The 18,598-nt window shown below is 41.9% G+C and overlaps 1 protein-coding gene across 1 annotated transcript in view; it reads left to right on the forward strand.

Annotated features, from left to right (window-relative positions):
* Positions 1–18,598, forward strand: part of NELL2 (neural EGFL like 2) — a 225,293-nt gene that overhangs the window by 44,498 nt on the left and 162,197 nt on the right. The window contains exons 4-8 of the mRNA XM_074942171.1: positions 9,402–9,575; positions 9,689–9,785; positions 15,175–15,247; positions 15,421–15,503; positions 17,714–17,842. Of these exons, the coding sequence (XP_074798272.1) occupies positions 9,402–9,575; positions 9,689–9,785; positions 15,175–15,247; positions 15,421–15,503; positions 17,714–17,842 (556 nt within the window). The remainder of the gene's footprint in view (positions 1–9,401; positions 9,576–9,688; positions 9,786–15,174; positions 15,248–15,420; positions 15,504–17,713; positions 17,843–18,598) is intronic.

The raw sequence follows: 18,598 nt of genomic DNA on the forward strand, positions 1-18,598 counted from the left end.
CTTGGCAACAAGGGCACACTGTTGACTCATACCCAGCTTCTCGTCCACTGTAACCCCTAGGTCCTCTTCTGAAGAACTGCTGCCGAGCCATTCGGTCCCTAGTCTGTAGTGGTGCATGGGATTCTTCCACCCTAAATGCAGGACTCTGCACTTGTCCTTGTTGAACCTCATCAGATTTCTTTTGGCCAAATCCTCTAATTTGTCTAGGTCCTTTTGTATCCTATCCGTACCCTCCAGCATATCTACCACTCCTCCCAGTTTAGTGTCATCTTCGAATTTTCTGAGGGTGCAAGCCACGCCATCCTCCAGATCATTAATGAAGATATTAAACAAAACCGGCCCCAGGACCGACCCTTGGGGCATTCCTCTTGATGTTGGCTGCCAACTAGACATGGAGCCATTGATCACAACCTGTTGAGCCCGACGATCTAGCCAGCTTTCTATCCACCTTATAGTCCATTCATCCAGCCCATACTTCTTTAGCTTTCTGGCAAGAATACCTTGGGAGAACATATAAAAAGTCTTTCCAAAGTTGAGGAATAACATGTCCACTGCTTTCCCCTCATCCACAGAGCCAGTTATCTCGTCATAGAAGGCAATCAGGCATGACTTGCCCTTGGTGAATCCATGCTGACTGTTCCTGATCACAACAAATGGAAGAAAGGGCAAGTTGATAGTAATGAATATAAAGAAGTTAGTAATTGTAGAAAATTGATAAGGGAAGCCAAGAGATACAGGTGGAAATCTACAGCCAGCAGAATTAAGAACAATAAGGAGGAATTTTAAAAACATAGTAGTAACAAAAAGAATCCTAACAATGGTATTGGTCCATTACTAGGTGGAAATGGTAGAATTATCGATAATGCAGAAAAGGCAGAAATATTCAATAAATATTTGTTCTGTATTTTGGGGAAAAACAGATGATATAGTCTCATCATATGGCCATGATGAACCTCTTTTCATTCTCTGGAGGATGTTAAACAGAAGCTACTAAATTTAGACATTTTAAAATCAGCAGGTCCAGATAACTTCCATCCAAGTCGTTTAAAAGAGCTAGCTGAGGAGCTTTCTAAACCATTAATGTTGATTTTTCAATACATCTTGGTAGCACTGTGCAAGTTCCAGAAGACTGGAAGTAAGCTAATGTTGTTGTGCCAATTTTTAAAAAGAGTAAACGGGATGACTTCAGCAATTATAGGCCTGTCAGTCTGACAATGATCTCAGGTAAGATAATGTAGCAGCTGATGTGGGACTTGATTAATAAAGAATTAAAGGAGAGTAATCTAATTAATGCAAATAATTGCAAGTTTATGCAAAATAGATTCTGTCAAACTAATTATATATTTATTTATGAGATTACAAGTCTGGTTGATAAAGGTAATAGTGTTGATGTAATATACTTAGACTTCTGTAAGGTATTTGACTTCGTACCTCACGACATTTTGATTAAAAAAAAAAAAAACTAGAACGTTGTAAAGTTAACATGGCACACACTAAAAACTGGCTAACGTATAGATCTCAAAATGTAATTGTAAATGGGAAATCGTCATCAATGGGTGTGTTTCCAGTGGGGTCCTGTACGGATCAGTTCTTGGTTCTATGCTGTTTAACATTTTTATCAGTGATCTGAAGAAAACATAAAATCATCACTGAGAAAGTTTGCAGAAGTCACAAACATCTGAGGAGTGATAAATAATGAAGAGGACAGGTAAGGTCATCGATGCAAAGCAATGTAAATGGATTTTAATATTTCAAAATATAAATCTATACATATAGGACCAAAGAATGTAGGCCACAGTTACAGAATACAGGTCTTGCTCCTGGGACTCTGAAAAAGATTTGGGGGTTTTGGTGGATAGTCAGCTGAACATGACCTCCCATTGAGCTACAAACGCACCATCAGAGACCCTTCTGTGTTTGCAGTGGAGACTGAACAGAACATGCCTTTTGCAAAGCATGCTGCTTCATGGTCACAGGAGCACACTGATTTTGGTAACTCTCTAGTGCAAGGCCAGCAAAACTGTGGACTTTATTAAGAGTACCAGCAATGATCATGCATACTAGCAATTAGCAAAGATGCTGGCAGCTATGCAAATGTACTGGACTGGTAACCAGTGCAGGGAGCAGATTAAGTGGCTCAGGGGTGCGTATTGGAAAACCCAAGACCAGAACTGCACCTCAGGTAACTCACCAAAATCATGCCTATTTTATGAGGAATTTGACTGTGTGCTGGTCACTGGCAAGGAGCCAACGGTGGTGTATGATGACCTAGTCAGCCAGGATGGTGACCTACTGGCCCCAGAATCCAGCATGGGACAGATGGGAGCCAGCAGCAGGCACTGAATCTGGACAATTAAGTCACTCTGTTGCTGAAAGCAGTTCCAGAACAGGCTTTGGAGCAGCAGCACATTCTGGATCCATACTCAGAGGAGCTGATGCACCCCACTGAGAAACAGCCTGCTGTGGAGCCTGCAGCAGACACAGATCGGAGAGAAGCTACCCCTAAAGTCCGTGTCTGGCTCCATTTTGATGTGTATTAATATAGTAATGGGAGGGATTTCTGCTCTATGAACCAATGCAAAAGGTATGAGAAGCCCAGCTAGCGGGGTGCATCCATTAATGACAGATTTAATCCCCGCCCCCTCCAAAAAGGTGACTGGGCTATGCAAACAGTAAAGAGGCACCTTTAAAGTGTATTTTTAGTGGAAAGGCTGATTTCTGCTAGGGCCATTCCTGTCTCTTACAAGTAATAGCCTTACATTGCCATGCCTGTAAGTATGCTGCTGTGTAACCATTCTATGGTCTATCGAGCCACCTGAAAACAATTAAACTCTGTGTGTATGTTTGGGGAAGTGTGTTCCATTCCCAAATCTAGTCCATTTCAGTTAGAGGCAGTCCATGTAATCCATAGGTGACAAAATCATTTGTCCCAAATGAGACTGGGGTTTGACATTTTGTTCAGAAATGTGCTGGTGGTGCGACAGTAATTCCATTGATAATGTCAGTTGGTGTGAGTAGTGTCCCAGCCTGTCCATGAATGTAGACTCCTGATTGGTGGAAAACCCTGGCATCATGAACCTTTTCAGTGCAATCCACGTTAATGTTCATAGATTGCCCGCTGTGGTCCATGTGTAACAATGGAGTTGTGCCCTTTGTGGTTTATGTGCTCCCTGAGGAGGACAAACGAGTCCCATCAATGTCCCCAGCAGTTTGGAAACCCTGTTCTCTCAAAGCCAGCAATTACTTCAGCAATATTTTTTATGCCTACCACTTTGGGGTAAACCACATGCCTGATTCCCTCAGAAACCTCTGGGACCACTTTAACCATAGTTGACTTTCCAACACCAAACTGGTTTGCAATGGATCTGGGGTAGCAGTCTGGGGTAGCCAACTTCCACATGGCTATAGCAACCTGCTTCTGGACTGGTGGAGTGGCCTCATATGTGTGACTTTATGTTGGAAGGTTGGGACACGCTGTTCACAAAGCTCCAGAAATGTGGCTTTCTTCATGTGAAAGTTCTGGACCCACTGCTGGTCATCCCAGGTCTGCATGACGATGTGATCCCTCCAGTCTGTACTGGTGGCCCTGCACCAGAAGTTTGAGTCTGCCATGCCTGGGTACTCCTCCTCCTCCTCCTCCTGCTCCATCATAAGCTGTGTCAGGTGCCTTTGATGGGCCAGAAAACACTGCTGAAATGTCCACCAGCACCTTACGAAAGCTCTGCACATTTCCGGACACAGAAGTTAAAGCGCAAGGAAGAGAAGTGCCTCCTCCATGTTGGTGGCTCAGGTAGCTGGGAGTGCACTGACCAAAATGACTGCTTGGCAGGATCTGTTTGCTGGCTGTTCTGACTTCCTGTAATGTGCAGGATGGACAGTCAAGTTTTCCCACAGTGCTCCACAGTCAAAGGGCTAGACTGACCACATTTCAGGTGGGCACTAAGGAGTCTGGGACTGCATGCTGCAGGGTAGACGTCTGAGCCGCAGGTTCGAGCCTGGGTTAGAAAATTCTTAACCTAAGGTTAACAATCAATGTAGATGCTCAAGCTCTGGGTTCTCTAACCCAGGGTCAGCTGACTTGAGTCCCACTAACCCTGGGCTTACATTGCAGTGTAGACATAACCTAAGTACCTACATGGGGAACAAATATTTAGTAATGGACTGCTCAATCTCGCAGAGAAAGGTATAACAAGATCTAATGGCTGGAAGTTGAAGCTAGACAAATTCAGATTGGAAATAAGGTGTAAATCATTAAAGGTGAGGGTAATTAATCATTGGAACAATGGGTCGTGGTGGATTCTCTATTGCTGACCATTTTTAAACCAAGATTGAATGTTTTTCTGAAAGATCTACTCTAGGAATTATTTGGGGGCAGTTCTATGGCCTGTGCTAGACAAGAGGTCAAACCAGATGATCACAATGGTCACTTTAGGCCAGGGGTTCTCAAACTGGGGGTTGTGACCCCTCAAGGGGTCACAAGGATATTGCATGGGGGGGATTGCGAGCTGTCAGACTCCACCCCCAAAACCTGCTTTGCCTCCAGCATTTACAATAGTGTTAAATATTAAAGTGTTTTTAATTTATAAGGGGGGTTTCGCACTCAGAGGCTTGTTGTGTGAAAGGGGTCACCAGTACAAAAGTTTGAGATCCATGGCTTTAGGCCTTAGAATCTATGAATTTAGGCTGTGGGTGCAGGAAAAAGGATGCACTAGTTCAGCTGATGAAGCTCCTTCAGCAGAACTCCTGGGAGAGGCCAACAGTACAAACCACCTCTTGCTCTCCCTGGAAGTAAATCTTCCTTGGAGAACAGCTGGCTCCCAGAATGGAAATGTAAACCCCCTTACCAGCAGTCATTTTCCACGCCTACACATTTAGAACTCCTTAGCACAGCAGAGACATTTAGAATATTTTTGTCACTGTGTGTGTGTTACCCGTTATCCAAGTTGATTTGCTAAGGTTTAGTTTACTTTTCTATAGGCGTGGGAGAGCATCTGTGAGAATCACAGCCCAAATCTGCCATCGCTTATTCACATGGGCTCCCTCTGAAGTTAACAGAAGTTACTGTGGTTTCTTTCTGTGCAAAATTTGGCCTTAGATTTCCATCACTAAGTATATTTGCCCATCTTGAGCAGGACATCATTTTCTAAGGGTTAAAGGGAGGGCAGTCCCCCACCCCCCAACCTTGGTATGACTTTGCCCCCCTGACTTTTCATAGAGCTATATGCTCCATTATGTCTTACACTCTTCCCCCTCCCTCCCCACCACAACTTTGCAGGATATAATATGGTGTTCTTTATGCTGACACAACTGGCCCCCACTTCCGAGGCTCCCTGAATTTTTCTGAAATGATGACCCTGATCTTGAGGACACTCAATCCCTTTTATACTTCAGAGAAAATCAGCTGATGTAGATCAGCATAGGTCTATTGAATCAATGGCGTTAAGTCAGCTTATACCAGCTGAGGATCTGGCCCACTCTGTGGTGAATCTGATATGAAATGAAAATGATTAACGCCCCAATCCGTCCCCTGTGTCTGTTTCATAACATTAGTTCATGCTTAAGGTGGTGCTGTTTCAGCTGCTTCTGTCACTGTGTTTCCCTGATGCCTCTATACATTGTTTGTGAACAATAAACTATTATTCCCTTAGTGGTGCTTGGGTTTTTTTTGTTTTGTTTTTAATTTTTTAACTTTTAAGATAAGCTGTGTGATAATGACAAGATGGAGGAGGAGGACAGTGGCTCCCCGCTCTCATGTTGAGTGCCATGACTCACCCTTGTAAATTAATAATCATTTTGTACGGCTGGTCTTTCCCCTTGCTGAAGGCATGTTTTATTTCCAGCTGGATTATAAACTGAGTTTTTAAAGTTACATTATCATTACTGGTCAGTGTTTACTCACTGGAAGACTTTGCTTGGACCTTTATTATTTTTGTAGTCATGAAAAATAACAGCAAGATGGTGGAAACTGGTAATCATCTACATTTAGATACAGCAGCACACTTTTTTTGTTTAACAATCACCAAGAGCTTTTAAAAACACTAATTAGGCCCTGCTGTGAGGCAGATAAATAGTGGTTTGCTCTTGTTATGGATTAATAAACAGAGTTTTTTACCTAGAGTTCACACAGTGAGTTAGTGACAGAACTGGAAATAGAACCAGGAGTCCTGAACTGCAGTTCATGTTTTATCCAGAAGGCCGCACATCCAAATTCCAGCTTCATGGTTTATCCCATCAAAGTTCTTGCTTTAATGCTGTGGGCTGACCCCATGTTTCCTTCTTTTCTCTGCCAGACTCCATCACTTGCCAAAAATTTCATATAAGTTCCGAGACCCAAATATTCCCCAGCAAACCCTCTTCTAGCCCATCTATGTAAGTGTTATGTTCACAGCATACACACAAAGAAGTTAGATTAAAAAACATAAACACTGTTTATGTTTACTGGCAGTTGCAATGTAAAGCTACTTTATTTCTTAAAATTCAGCATGATAACACACAAGAACCCAAAAACTGAGAGAGAGGAAACTGGTTGACTCCCAAGGCTCTATGGCACAACTCAGCCCACCTTGCTTTAAGTTGGCCCTTTCCAGACTGACGGCTGCTAGGCCCAGATTGCGTATTTCCCTACAGAGCCCCCTAGCCTGCAAGCAGGGCCAGGACACCCTCTCACTCTTAAGGTACCTGTACACTGCACACCACTGGCAGCAGCATGTAGGGTATGTGGGTACATGCCACAGTGAAAAGTGTCCACATTGCGGTATGTAGCAACACATGGCAGTGTAAGGCTCTGGCAGTGGGGAAAGGCTTCAGCAGGAGGGAGGCAGCAGAACAATGCTATTTTTAGCAGTGTAGACAGGAGAGGCACTGATTGGGCATGTAGAGAGACGTGTAGGGTACATACCCTAAGGTTGTGGCATGTCTATTCTACTTGCCTAAGCAGTGCTTCTTTACTGTCTACACTGCTGCTTATACCCGTACTTGGGTGCCATGCTGCGTATGTACTCTACTTGTCGCCATAAGGAGGGTGCAGTATAGACATACCCTTAAAGTGATAGCTTGCAATGCCAGTGTAGTCCTCAATACACCAAAGAGCAAAATAGTTGTTTATTTTACAACTAATATACTTATTTTTTCATTTTTTAAAAGTTCCTGTGCACTTGGCCTGCTCCTCCTTCCATGGAAGTCCATTTTCCCATCGACTTCCAAGGGAGCAGGATCAAATGCTTGTCTATTCTAAGAGATGATCTTTTAACCTATTCCTATCTCTCTTGCTCAGGTTTAGATCTATGATCAGTTGCTGAAAGAGCTGTACAATGTGTTCAACCTCTTTGTTTGATCAGGAGTGAACTTATTTTTATCCTTTAAGCATGAGTTATGAAGGAGGTTGTTAAGTTGACTGATGCCCTGTCACTATTGCCCATTTTCTTTGCAGCCGAGCCTTCAGTTAGTTTACGTTTCTTGCCAATGAAAAAATGATTGTTGGGCCACAAGGAGGTAAATTATTGTAGAGTGTAAATTTGATGGCTGATGTCAGTTAACTGCTTTGTTAATGCAGAGATTAGAACATGCTGAAATACTCTTTATGGGGAGGAAGGGGAACATGCCTTTTGCCATTTTGAGAGAGTTAACTGTTTTGGTGCTATTGCAGGGCTCATTTAATTAAAATAAAAGCTAAAAGAAAGGAGCGATGTGATTTGAGCCCCTCCCTTGAAACAGGGGTCATAAAAGTTTATTTTTACTCACTTATCTTGTCTCCTCTCACCCACGTTGCAAACTTAATTCCTTATCCTGCCGGTACTTTAGAAAAACACGTGTCCTATTAGAACAAAACAAACAAAACCACACACAGGGTATCAAACTACAACCATTCCTCAATCTTGTGCAGAAAAAAAGGGAGATTGCCAGCTCTTGCCATCTTATTGCGACTCTCATGATTTTTAGTGATTTTTCTCTTAAAGCGACAGCTCCTGCATTTATGTGATTATTGGAGAATCCCAGATTTTGTTTAAAAAAGTTTCTAGATCTCATGGTTTCAGAGAAAAGCTTGAAAATGTGAACAGTAAAGATTCAAAACCCAGAAAACAAATTAATTCCATGTTTTATTCTGTTAAAAAAATCTCATGATGTTTAAACCAATCTTTAAACCTGGCTTGTGATTTTTGAATGCGTGGGGCAGGCAATACTGCTTGATGAGTTTAGGAAGGTTTTCCTGGGCCTTCTCTTACTCCTACTGCTAGTGGTGTGGTCTATGCCAGCCAGTAGCTGTGGATCTGCAGCAGGTATTAAAGGGGTCATACATTTGCATAGGTTTGGTAATGGATATTTGTCTGGGTTTTGTAAGATCAGTTACTTCTGACTTGGAAATGAAATAAATACTTGACTCCCACACTGCTGCATAAAACACATGTGTTGGTGGTACAGCACACACAGAATCTCTTTTCAGGCTTTGATTGTCCCTTCCCACTATTACCATCGTTCCACCCTTAGCTCCCTTTTGCAGGGTGTAGCAATAAGGGGCTTCGTAGGACCTGAGCAAGGAGTGAGCAAGCCCTGTCCTTCCCAGGATGATTTGTCAGGCAGTTGCATGCTTACTAGAAGAGGCCTAGTTCTCAGGATAGGCAGGGTGTAACTCTGTCTATCCTGGTATGGGTTGGACCATGAGGCACTTTTAAATCCACCTACCGCTGCATCTCCAGCTTGTCTGTGCTCAAATTCACCCAACTTTGGTATACATATAATGCTGTTTTATACCAAGTGTATATGAGTTCAGAAGGGCCTAGCATTTCTTCACCTCCAGTTCTTTGGCAAAAACTATGATTATGAATAATGCAAAGGGATGTTACAGTATATCATAAAGCAAGAGGGCAATATCCAGCCTCAGTTCTTGCTTGCTTATTACTACCCAATAGTCCTAATGATGGGTAATAGTTCCACTCACAGCAGTTGGTGTTGTCTTCATTGTATTTAGTGTGCCTGTACGTCTCCAGGATACTCTGTCCACTTTCTGAGGGTAGTGCGCTGGATTTTGTGTGGTTCTGGATCAGATTATTTTAATAATAGAAAGAATTGCATTTCTAAGGGTACTATGTTAAGGAACACATTGGTGTTTAAAGAGCAACAGAAGAGATCTAATTTGATGATATTAGTGGAATTCTTATTAGCTTGGGATCTGACACACTTGCATGAAGGCTGCATTCTGCTCCTAAAAGAGTTATTTAAAAGGTAAATAAGAGACCAACATTGCACAGTCTCTATTTGCACTCTGACTGAGGGCCTCCTTCTCTTGATTTCTTCCTCTTGTTAATCGTTCATATATGATAATCAGGCACCACATTATATGCAATGTTGCATTCTCCTGTCCTGATATGAATGCTTAATGACTCAATGCTGCATTTTTGCTGTAGGTACTTGGAACTGGAGAGCAGTGGACATCGAAATGAAATCAGGTTGCATTACCGTTCAGGCGGCCATCGCTCACACACAGAAGTGTTTCCGTACATTTTGGCAGATGATAAGTGGCACAGGCTTTCCTTAGCAATCAGTGCCTCACACTTGATTTTACATGTGGACTGCAATAGGTAAGTGAAGAGTGATATTTCATATTAATAAATAGTAGTCTGGAGCATTCCAGCTCAGTAATAAATGAAATGATAATGATTTGAGGTTTATTTCTTCTATTGTTTCTTAACAGAATTTATGAAAGGGTTGTGGAGAAGCCCTACATGGATTTACCTTTGGGTACAGCATTTTGGTTGGGACAGAGGAATAATGCACATGGTTATTTTAAGGTAGGCTTTCCCTGAGAGGAAAAGACTGAACATAGGTAAAAATGGCAATAGTGTTCCCTCTATATCTGCAGCAGTGGAAATATTTTAAATACTGTGGTACATAAAGGCTTTACATGTGAGGTTGCTGTTGGTCCAGTTCCCCTAAGCAGAGCATACTCCTTGGCATAGGGGCAGGCAAATTTCATCTTCCAGCACCAGTGTGGGCAGCTGTCTTCCAGAGGGATTCACCTTTATCGGAGGTGAGAGGATCCTTGCTCCACCACCTTCCTCCCAGGGTTTGCTTGAGATAAGTAAGGTTTATCTTGCTACCAGGAGTCTGTAAGAGGTTCCACAGAGGAGAATGCCTGGACCATGTGCTGAATCAGCTGGTGGGGTTACTCATCTGAAATGAAACTGCTGTGATCAGCAAGGAATTGTCATCAGGAGCCAATCTTTATTAGTTAGAGTTGAAAATAAGTTACCACAACCATCATGCATCCTGTCACACACTTCCTCACACCAAACTGAGATCCACAGCATGTGACAGGAGCCACAACACCCCATGAGCAAAGAAATCTGAGTTCAGTTGGGTGGCTGCCAAATTATGGTGTACTGTGAATAAGTAAGGCTAGAGAGCAAGATAGCCATGTAAGAGGGGCATGATCAGTGACCAAGGTAAAAGGGGATCCCCGGAGATAATGGAATAGGGATTGTATTGCCTTTTGCACAGTTAGATGTATGTTTTCTGTCTCAGAATATTTTTCACCAGAGGAAAGAGCTATCTACTCCAATACAATACATGGTGCCCAATGCCATTATTCTTCTATTGCGTTTAGGTTCTTAAACTACACCTCTCACCATGGTCTCTGAGCATCTTCCAGGGTTAAAAATTAACGAGGTGACTAACATCAGTAAAGAGAGAGAAGTTTCCTCCCCCGGGAGAATAGTTACAAGTGTTTTAGTTTGCATTTTAACTTTACAATGACTATATTACTACATGTTGCTATATGGGAAAGCAAGGTTGAAGAAGTAAGATTTTGCATTTGGACTAGAAAATGGTAAGATTTATGGTCATGCTTAGTTCCTATTTGATGAATCCTTGGCCATACTCCTTGTCCATGGTTTGATCTCACCCATTTTGGGGCTGTCTCGGGGGGTCTTTGCAGCACTGCAGCCCTGTCTCCACAAGGATGTTTGGTACTTGAGGCCCTGAAGGCTAGGGTTCTTTGGATGCTGGGCCCTGTGGCCTGGCTGAATCTGCCTTGCTAATTTTTAAATCTTGGCTAAAACACTGATTTTAATTTTCAATGCAAGTCCTGCCTTTGGTGCTGAAATCAGCATTAGATGTGTAAACACATGTTTTCCATGCCCAAGTACAGATTTAAATCCCAAATGAGTGTGAGATATGGAATGGATGTCCCATCAGGCACTCTGTTTTGAAAACTGAGCCCTGTATCTGTTTTTTAAATTCAGTATATTTTTCCTTCTCTATATTAAATGCCAGTCTCCTTGTTAAATGGCTGAGAGGTGATCAAGCCTACACAGGCAGAATCCACTGAAAAGTGGCATTCTTGACTTAAACAAAATAATTAAAAATTAGAAAATAATTAAAGATTACTGTGATGGGGCTTAACCCCCATCCCCTGCAAGGCTAATGAAGGTACCCAATTGGTCATGCTTTGCACCTGGAGTGGTGAGTCGCTAACTGGCTCCCAGCCATAGGGGGCGGAACTAAGCCGTAATACGTAAACTGAAGAAGCTTAATTTGGGGGAGAGACAGCAGAGAAGACAGGTCTCTCTGGCTGGGAGAAGCCCAGGGTTAAAGTACGCAGACAGAGAGAACGGGGACTACACACTACAGGGACAGTGTAGGCTCCTGCAAAGGAAGCCTTGAGATAAGATTTGTAAATAGAGTAGAAAAGACTACAGTAGCCCAATAGCATAGGAGAACTAATCAGTTTCATTTGGATTTGTGGTGTGTTTCGGTTGTAGTCAACCAGGTCACAAAAGAAAGGACTGCCCTTTCATGGAGCACGGCTATTTGGATTGTTACAACAGGAAAGTCTGCGGTTTGGCATGTTTCCTCAGTAGTGGGCATGCTCCAGCTTACCAAAACTGCTGATGTGTCTAGATGTGAAATGAGAGGACTGGTTGACTCCAGGTACGGGTGGACACTGGTTTGAGGGAGTAGATTCCCATCTGCAAAAACAGATTGGCATCTGCAGGTGTACATCTCGTGCATGCACAGAGAGACCGAGTCTACCCGACAGCAGAGATAGAAATAGAAATGCAAGGTCAGAGGTACAAGCTGAGAGCTGATATATTAAGAAACCTCCCCTCACCTGTAATTGTAGGGTGAAACTGGCCTAATTTCCCAGTCCTATTACAAGAAAGGATATCACATGAACAAATTAACCATAAGGCAACTCTCATCTGGACACAGGCTGTTGGGCCGGGTGGCCTAGAGACAGGGCCAAGTACTCAATGGACTGGGGAAATGTAATTGAGAGAGTCAAACAAGAAATGCCAAGCCAGCTACAGGCCCTAGAAACACAATTGCACAAGGCAAACCAAGAGCTGGAAGAGGTGAAAGCCTCATGACAGATAGGGTTGCCAATGCTCCAGGATTATCCTGGAGTCTCCAGGAATTAAAGATTTATCTTTAGTTAAAGATTGTCATGTGATTGACACCTCCAGGAATACATCCAAACAAAATTGGCAACTCTAATGACAGAAAATAATAGAGGAGGCCACATAACAAGAGCAAGAACAGATTTGGACAAGACTAGAGCTGGCATATGAAAAGAATTGTTGGCAGCAACACAAATGGGAGCTGGCTGCACTGAGAACCATGGAAATACATGGCAAGGGTCCCCCAACCTCTAGAAGCCAAGAACAGTCCCCTGCAGAAAAGGAAATGGATTGGGTGAGTTCATGGGGAATGGATGCTCTGAATGAGGAGAGAGGAGAAGTTGCCTCAATCATGGACCCTGACCGAGCACCCAAAGGGCAATCATACAAGGCTGGCCTGTCCATGGAGAGTAAACGGATCCGGGACTTTCAAGAGAGATTAACTGCTGCAAAAGAGGCCCTGCAGATACACATCCAAGCTAGAGAATATTAGAAGGAATGTTCTGAAGACATGCTAGGTTATAAAAATTGATTGTTTATCTGAGTACTACTTAGAGGAAGCAACTGCAGGGCCCCGTACAGTGATGGGGAGAGACAGTCCTGATGGGCACTATCTTGAGAGATGTGCGTAATGGGGCTTAACCCCATCACCTGCAAGGCTGGCAAAAGCGCCCAATTAGTCAGGCTTTGCACCTGGGGAGGAGAGTAGCTAATTGGCTCCCGACCAGAGGGGGTGATGGAGCTAGTCGTAATAAGTAGACTGAAGGAGTTACTTGTGGGGAGAGATAGCAGAGAAGACCAGTCTCTCTGGCTGAGCGAAGCCCAGGGTTAGGTTACATAGAGAGAATGGGGACGTGCTGGGGCAATGTAGGCTTCTGCAAGGGAAGCCTTGAGACAGGATTTGTAAGTAGAGAAGAAAAGACCACAGTAGCCCAAGAGGGTAGGAGAAGTATTCAGTTTGGATTTTGTGAGGGCTTGTTTATGATACCCCAGAAGGGGTCTGAATTTAGCTGTTGTGGCCGGAGGGCTGAGCCACAAGACCTGGGGCCAGAGGCAGCTGGCCAGCAGGGGGTGCTGGAGCCAAAGATAGTGGCAACAGCCCACACTGAGTCAAGGGGTTGCTCCAAGGGTGAGTGAGCCCTTCCACAATTGCTTATACTGCTCCAAAACTCATTTAATTTGCTGTATTTGCTTATGACTAATACTGTTTTTAGATTAACGTGTAGTTATTTCTGTCTTTTCAAGCCTTACTTTACATGATACTGATCCTTTTTCTGAAATGTCTGGGACTGTGATGGAACATGCACACTCATCAAGGTGTAAAATGAAAGACAACCATTTGTAGTTGCTTTTTGGTTTATTTTAGTTGTTTGTCAAGAAAATCTAGAGGAGTCAAAATACCATGAGAATTTTTTCTTACTGAGAAAAGCCAAATTAAATGAAATTCAGCAAGGAATCGTAGCACCAATCCATCCAAAATACATTGATCTTATTGGTTGTTCAATATATGATATTACAAATGGTTACATTGAAAACAAAAGAATTGAACATAGTGTTGTGGACTGTAAATCTCTTCAGGCTTGTAGCCCAAGATTTTAATAAATGACTAGTGGTTTTGGGTGCCTAGGGGCTTGGTTTTCTGAAGGTGTATTCCCAGCACTTTCTGAAAATCAGGCCCTTTTAAGGTGTCTCACATTGGATAGCCAAAAAATGAGGCCCGCAAAATCATGACTCTCTTGTGAAAATCCTGGTCTAGGGTTTTATTTGGTTTTGAACCTAAACTTGCTCCCGCTGAATCAGTGTGGGATTTGGCCTTTAATTAGGATTGAGCCCACAGTGTTTTGATACCTTTACTTCATAGCGCTATAAATCCGTTTGAAATTCATTGCCAGTTCATTGCATTTCTTTTAAGAATGAGTTCTGAAGATCAGTGTAAGTCATGGAAGGAAGGGTAGATGAAAGGGACATCTGCAGTGTGTGTGATAGGATGGTTCATTTCTAAATTGCTGTTTGGCCTTTGCTTTAGGAGAGTAGCAAAGTGGCTGGCTGCTAATTATATCTTAATGACTAAGGATGTATGTGAATTCTGGCTGTAAACATATGATCTGTCCCTCTGGGTAAAACGGGTCATTTCCAGCTGGCATATTTGAATTTTATGCTAAACGTACTGTTCTCCTAAATTGTCAACATGCTCCTCTGTAGCTGTGTAATAGATATGTTGCTTCTCTGAGTTAGGTATGCTGTATGACAAGATCCATATCAAAATCATGAAATGGCTGTTTGAATCTGTTTTTCATGATTCAAGTTTCTTTAATCTTCACTTCTGTTTGACAACAGTAGTTCAGTGAAAATTTGCATTTTATGTAAAACAGTGTTTCAAAGACCCTGAAATGGAAAATTATTTTTTAAGTTGCTTTAAAGGTCATTTTCAAGCTTTTCTTCAATGTGTAACTAAAAATAACAATGAATTCAAAACAGCCAGACTCTTGTCATTTAATTACATCTTGACATTTAATCGTATGCCTTTAAAAATGGTTCAGTATGTGTGTACATGTACAGCTATCTATTTTATTTACTCTTTGCTCTCCCATCACCACAGTGGATGCAAATAAGAAGTACTGTATTCATAAATAGTGGTTTTTTCATGCAGTTTTTCTTTTCATGCAGTTTTTCTGTGTGAGCTCTAATGTTTTATGTGGTGAACATTGCTATGGAATATTATTTTGACAGTAAAAATAATGCACACTCTTCTTTCTTTTCTATCCGTACTTGCACACAGGGCATAATGCAAGATGTGCAGCTACTTGTCATGCCTCAAGGATTTATTTCTCAGTGCCCAGATCTTAATCGCAGTAAGTCTATTAGTTCTTTCACCATAGAATCAAAGGTTTGCTTCTTGCTTCATTTTTTGTCCTGCAAGCTCTCTTAAAACCTTGAGCTCCAATATACTGATTGTCAGCTGTGACTTGTGTAGATTGAACCTATTGTATATACAATTTGACAAATGTGGTGTTTGTAATTCCAGCCTGCCCAACTTGTAATGACTTCCATGGACTTGTACAGAAAATCATGGAGCTGCAGGACATTTTAGCCAAAACATCAGCTAAGGTAACAGTTACTCAGAGACATGGTGTGGGGCATAGGGAATTTTCAGGCTTCAATTCAGATCTCTCTCAAAAAATACAGATGTTCTGTTCAAAGAGCTTTCTTACATTTCAATGTTTTCATGGCATTGTACATTGTCATAGTAAATAGCATCAAAATTCCTGGACAAGGGTTTACAAATATGCAAGCTCTATCTGTCAGACTAAGGATTCAGTAAAACTGGAATGAAACAGGTTACCATGTTTACAGTGCTTGTTGCAGCAGGATTTTTTTGGTTTAAGACTTTTCTAAACCCGAGCTGTTCAAAAAACAGATCAAAAATATGAAAGTACTGGGGCTGAGGACTTTCAAGCAGTATCTACATCTACTATCTGATGATCACATCAAAAACATACCCAATTACCAATGGGCATACATCAGTTTACACCATTGTTTAAAAAAGGCCAGTGCTTTAAATGTCTGTAGCAGTACTATTGGCACACTGGTTTGATACTGGGTGTGACAGGTTGGGTCACAGAAACCATCTTGGGAACTGCTGCCTGATGTGCTGGGACTACTTCTGAGCCCATTTTCCCTGGCAGCCTGGGACTTCAGTACCTTACCTGGTTGTGCCAGACACGCCAGCCTGCTGCAAACACAGACCCAGGTCTGAACCACATCCCCCAAAAGCTGCAAGCTTAACTGAAAACAGCTTAAGAAGTGCTCCTGTCTCCCACCCAGAAGTGCTCCAACACCCAGGTACCCAACTCCCAATGGGATCCAAACCCCAAATAAATCTGTTTTACTCTGTATAAAGCTTATACAGGGTAAACTCATAAACTGTTCGCCTTCTATAACACTGATAGAGAGATATGCACAGCTGTTTGCTCCCCGAGGTATTAGTAGTTGCTCTGGGTTAATTAATAAGTTAAAAAGTGATTTTATTAAATATAAAAAATAGGATTTAAGTGGTTCCAAGTAATAACAGACAGAACAAAGTAAATTACCAAGCAAAATAAAACAAAAACACTCAAGTCTAAGCCTAATACAGTAAGAAACTAAATGCAGGTAAAACTCACCCTTAGAGATGTTCCAATAAGCTTCTTTTGCAGACTAGACTTCCTCCTAGTCTGGATCCAGCAATAACTTACACCCCTATTGTTACTGTCCTTTGTTCCAGTTTCTTTCAGGCATCTGTTTGGGGTGAAGACGCTATCTTTTGAGCCAGCTGAAGACAAAATGGTGGGCTTTCTAGGGGCTTATATAGTCTCTCTCTTGTAGGTGGAAACCCCTTTCTTCCCTCTGTGTAGAATCACAGCTACAATATGGAGCTTTGGAGTCACATGGGCAAGTCACATGTCCAGGCATGACTCAGTTCTCTACAGGCCGATGCCATTGCCCACATGTTCTCAGGAAAGTTCAAAAGTGGATTGGCGTCTGTCAAGGTCCACTGTGAGCCAAGTACTCCCAATTACTTGAATAACCCCTTCACACTAAGTTGACCAAATCTGTCTTAGGTGCTTTCTACAGCAAACACTTTAAACACAAGCATAGAGCCAACGCTTATAACTTCAGATATAAAAATGATACATGCAGTAGAACATAAGCTTTGCAAAGATATGTTACATGGCATATCTAGCATAAAACACATTCCACATATGTCATATTTACATTCATAAGCGTATTTCTATAAAGCATTCTGGGGTGCAACATCACACTGGGTTCTGTAATGTTACACTGCATTGGTTTACAATAGAGCACAAAATTATAGAAATATCCTGGTTCAAGTGCAGGAATAAGTGTTATACACGAAAAATGTGAGCTTTACTGCAATCAGCGAGAACTCTTGCCTCCCCATCTCTCAAGTTCATCTGTTCTGCATGTGATCTGATAATTACCTGAAAGTAGTTTGGGTATTGCTAAATGGATGCTTCACAGAGTATAAAGATGATAAGCCACTGGCCAGATCTTTGTTGCCCAACTCACATCCATAGTCCCATGATATCATTGGATAAAGTTAGCAGCAGCATGTCTCAGCTTCCAATTTTTCTGCTGTAATGGCTGAACACTTAATCATTTAATATTTCACAATAACCACTTAGTCCTCATCTGACTGCATTTTCACACATGTACTTTTTCACTGTGCAATCCTGGATGGTAGAGGGCAGTTAGATCATTAGTTATATAGAAACTGTTTACCAATGTAATAACCTTTCTTTGTGAAACGTGTACAGCTGTCCCGAGCTGAGCAGAGGATGACTAAATTGGATCAGTGCTATTGTGAAAGGACCTGCACCATGAAGGGCACCACCTACAGAGAATTTGAATCCTGGACAGACGGCTGTAAGAACTGCACTTGCATGGTATGGCTACAATTTGAGTAGAGACTCAGGGACCCTAGTGTCCTCTTTATTTACAGTTTTAATGAAACAATATAATGATGAAACTTTCACAGTTTCCTCAAGGTAGCAACAATCAAGTGCTAGCAAACCTCTTTTCTAAGAACCACAGTGTATTAAAAATGTTTTATATATTTTTTCAGCAGGATCAGTATATGTAGTTTTGCCCCATTTTTCTTGCATGCATAGGAGGATGCTAGGTAAAGTAAGAACTATACTGGAAGCAATATATTTACCCATCAAGTTTTTCCCAAGTACTGTATTACAGACTGTTTCTCTGGAAAATTAATTCCCTGGTTCTTTCTTATACTATAAATACAGCTTTGTTCTTAGCAGATGATTTAATGGACCCCTTGTGCCTGATTCCATTAAGTCTCCTTTGGTTACATCTAGATCAACATGTAATAAAATGTAAAATGTCAGTGCTGTATGCATGTTCTATTATACCACAAATAAAAAAGGGTTTGTTGTAAGGTGGATGAAAGACCCCCTCAGGTACCAAAATTCCAGAATTAATTGCATGTATCTTTGCAAGTACCAAATTATAATGTCTTGGTTAATGCACATCCATTTTAAAGCTCTCATTAAATGCCTGATCCAAAGCCCATTAGAAATCAATGGAAAGACTTCCATTGACTGCCGTGCATTTTGGAGTAGGCCCAAAAGCCCTAGATAGATGTGCTGCAGTCTTTAATACCTTGAACTGTTTTTCTTAGGCTT

Source organism: Natator depressus, chromosome 1, assembly GCF_965152275.1.
Source record: "Natator depressus isolate rNatDep1 chromosome 1, rNatDep2.hap1, whole genome shotgun sequence".
NCBI classification, from domain to species: domain Eukaryota; kingdom Metazoa; phylum Chordata; order Testudines; family Cheloniidae; genus Natator; species Natator depressus.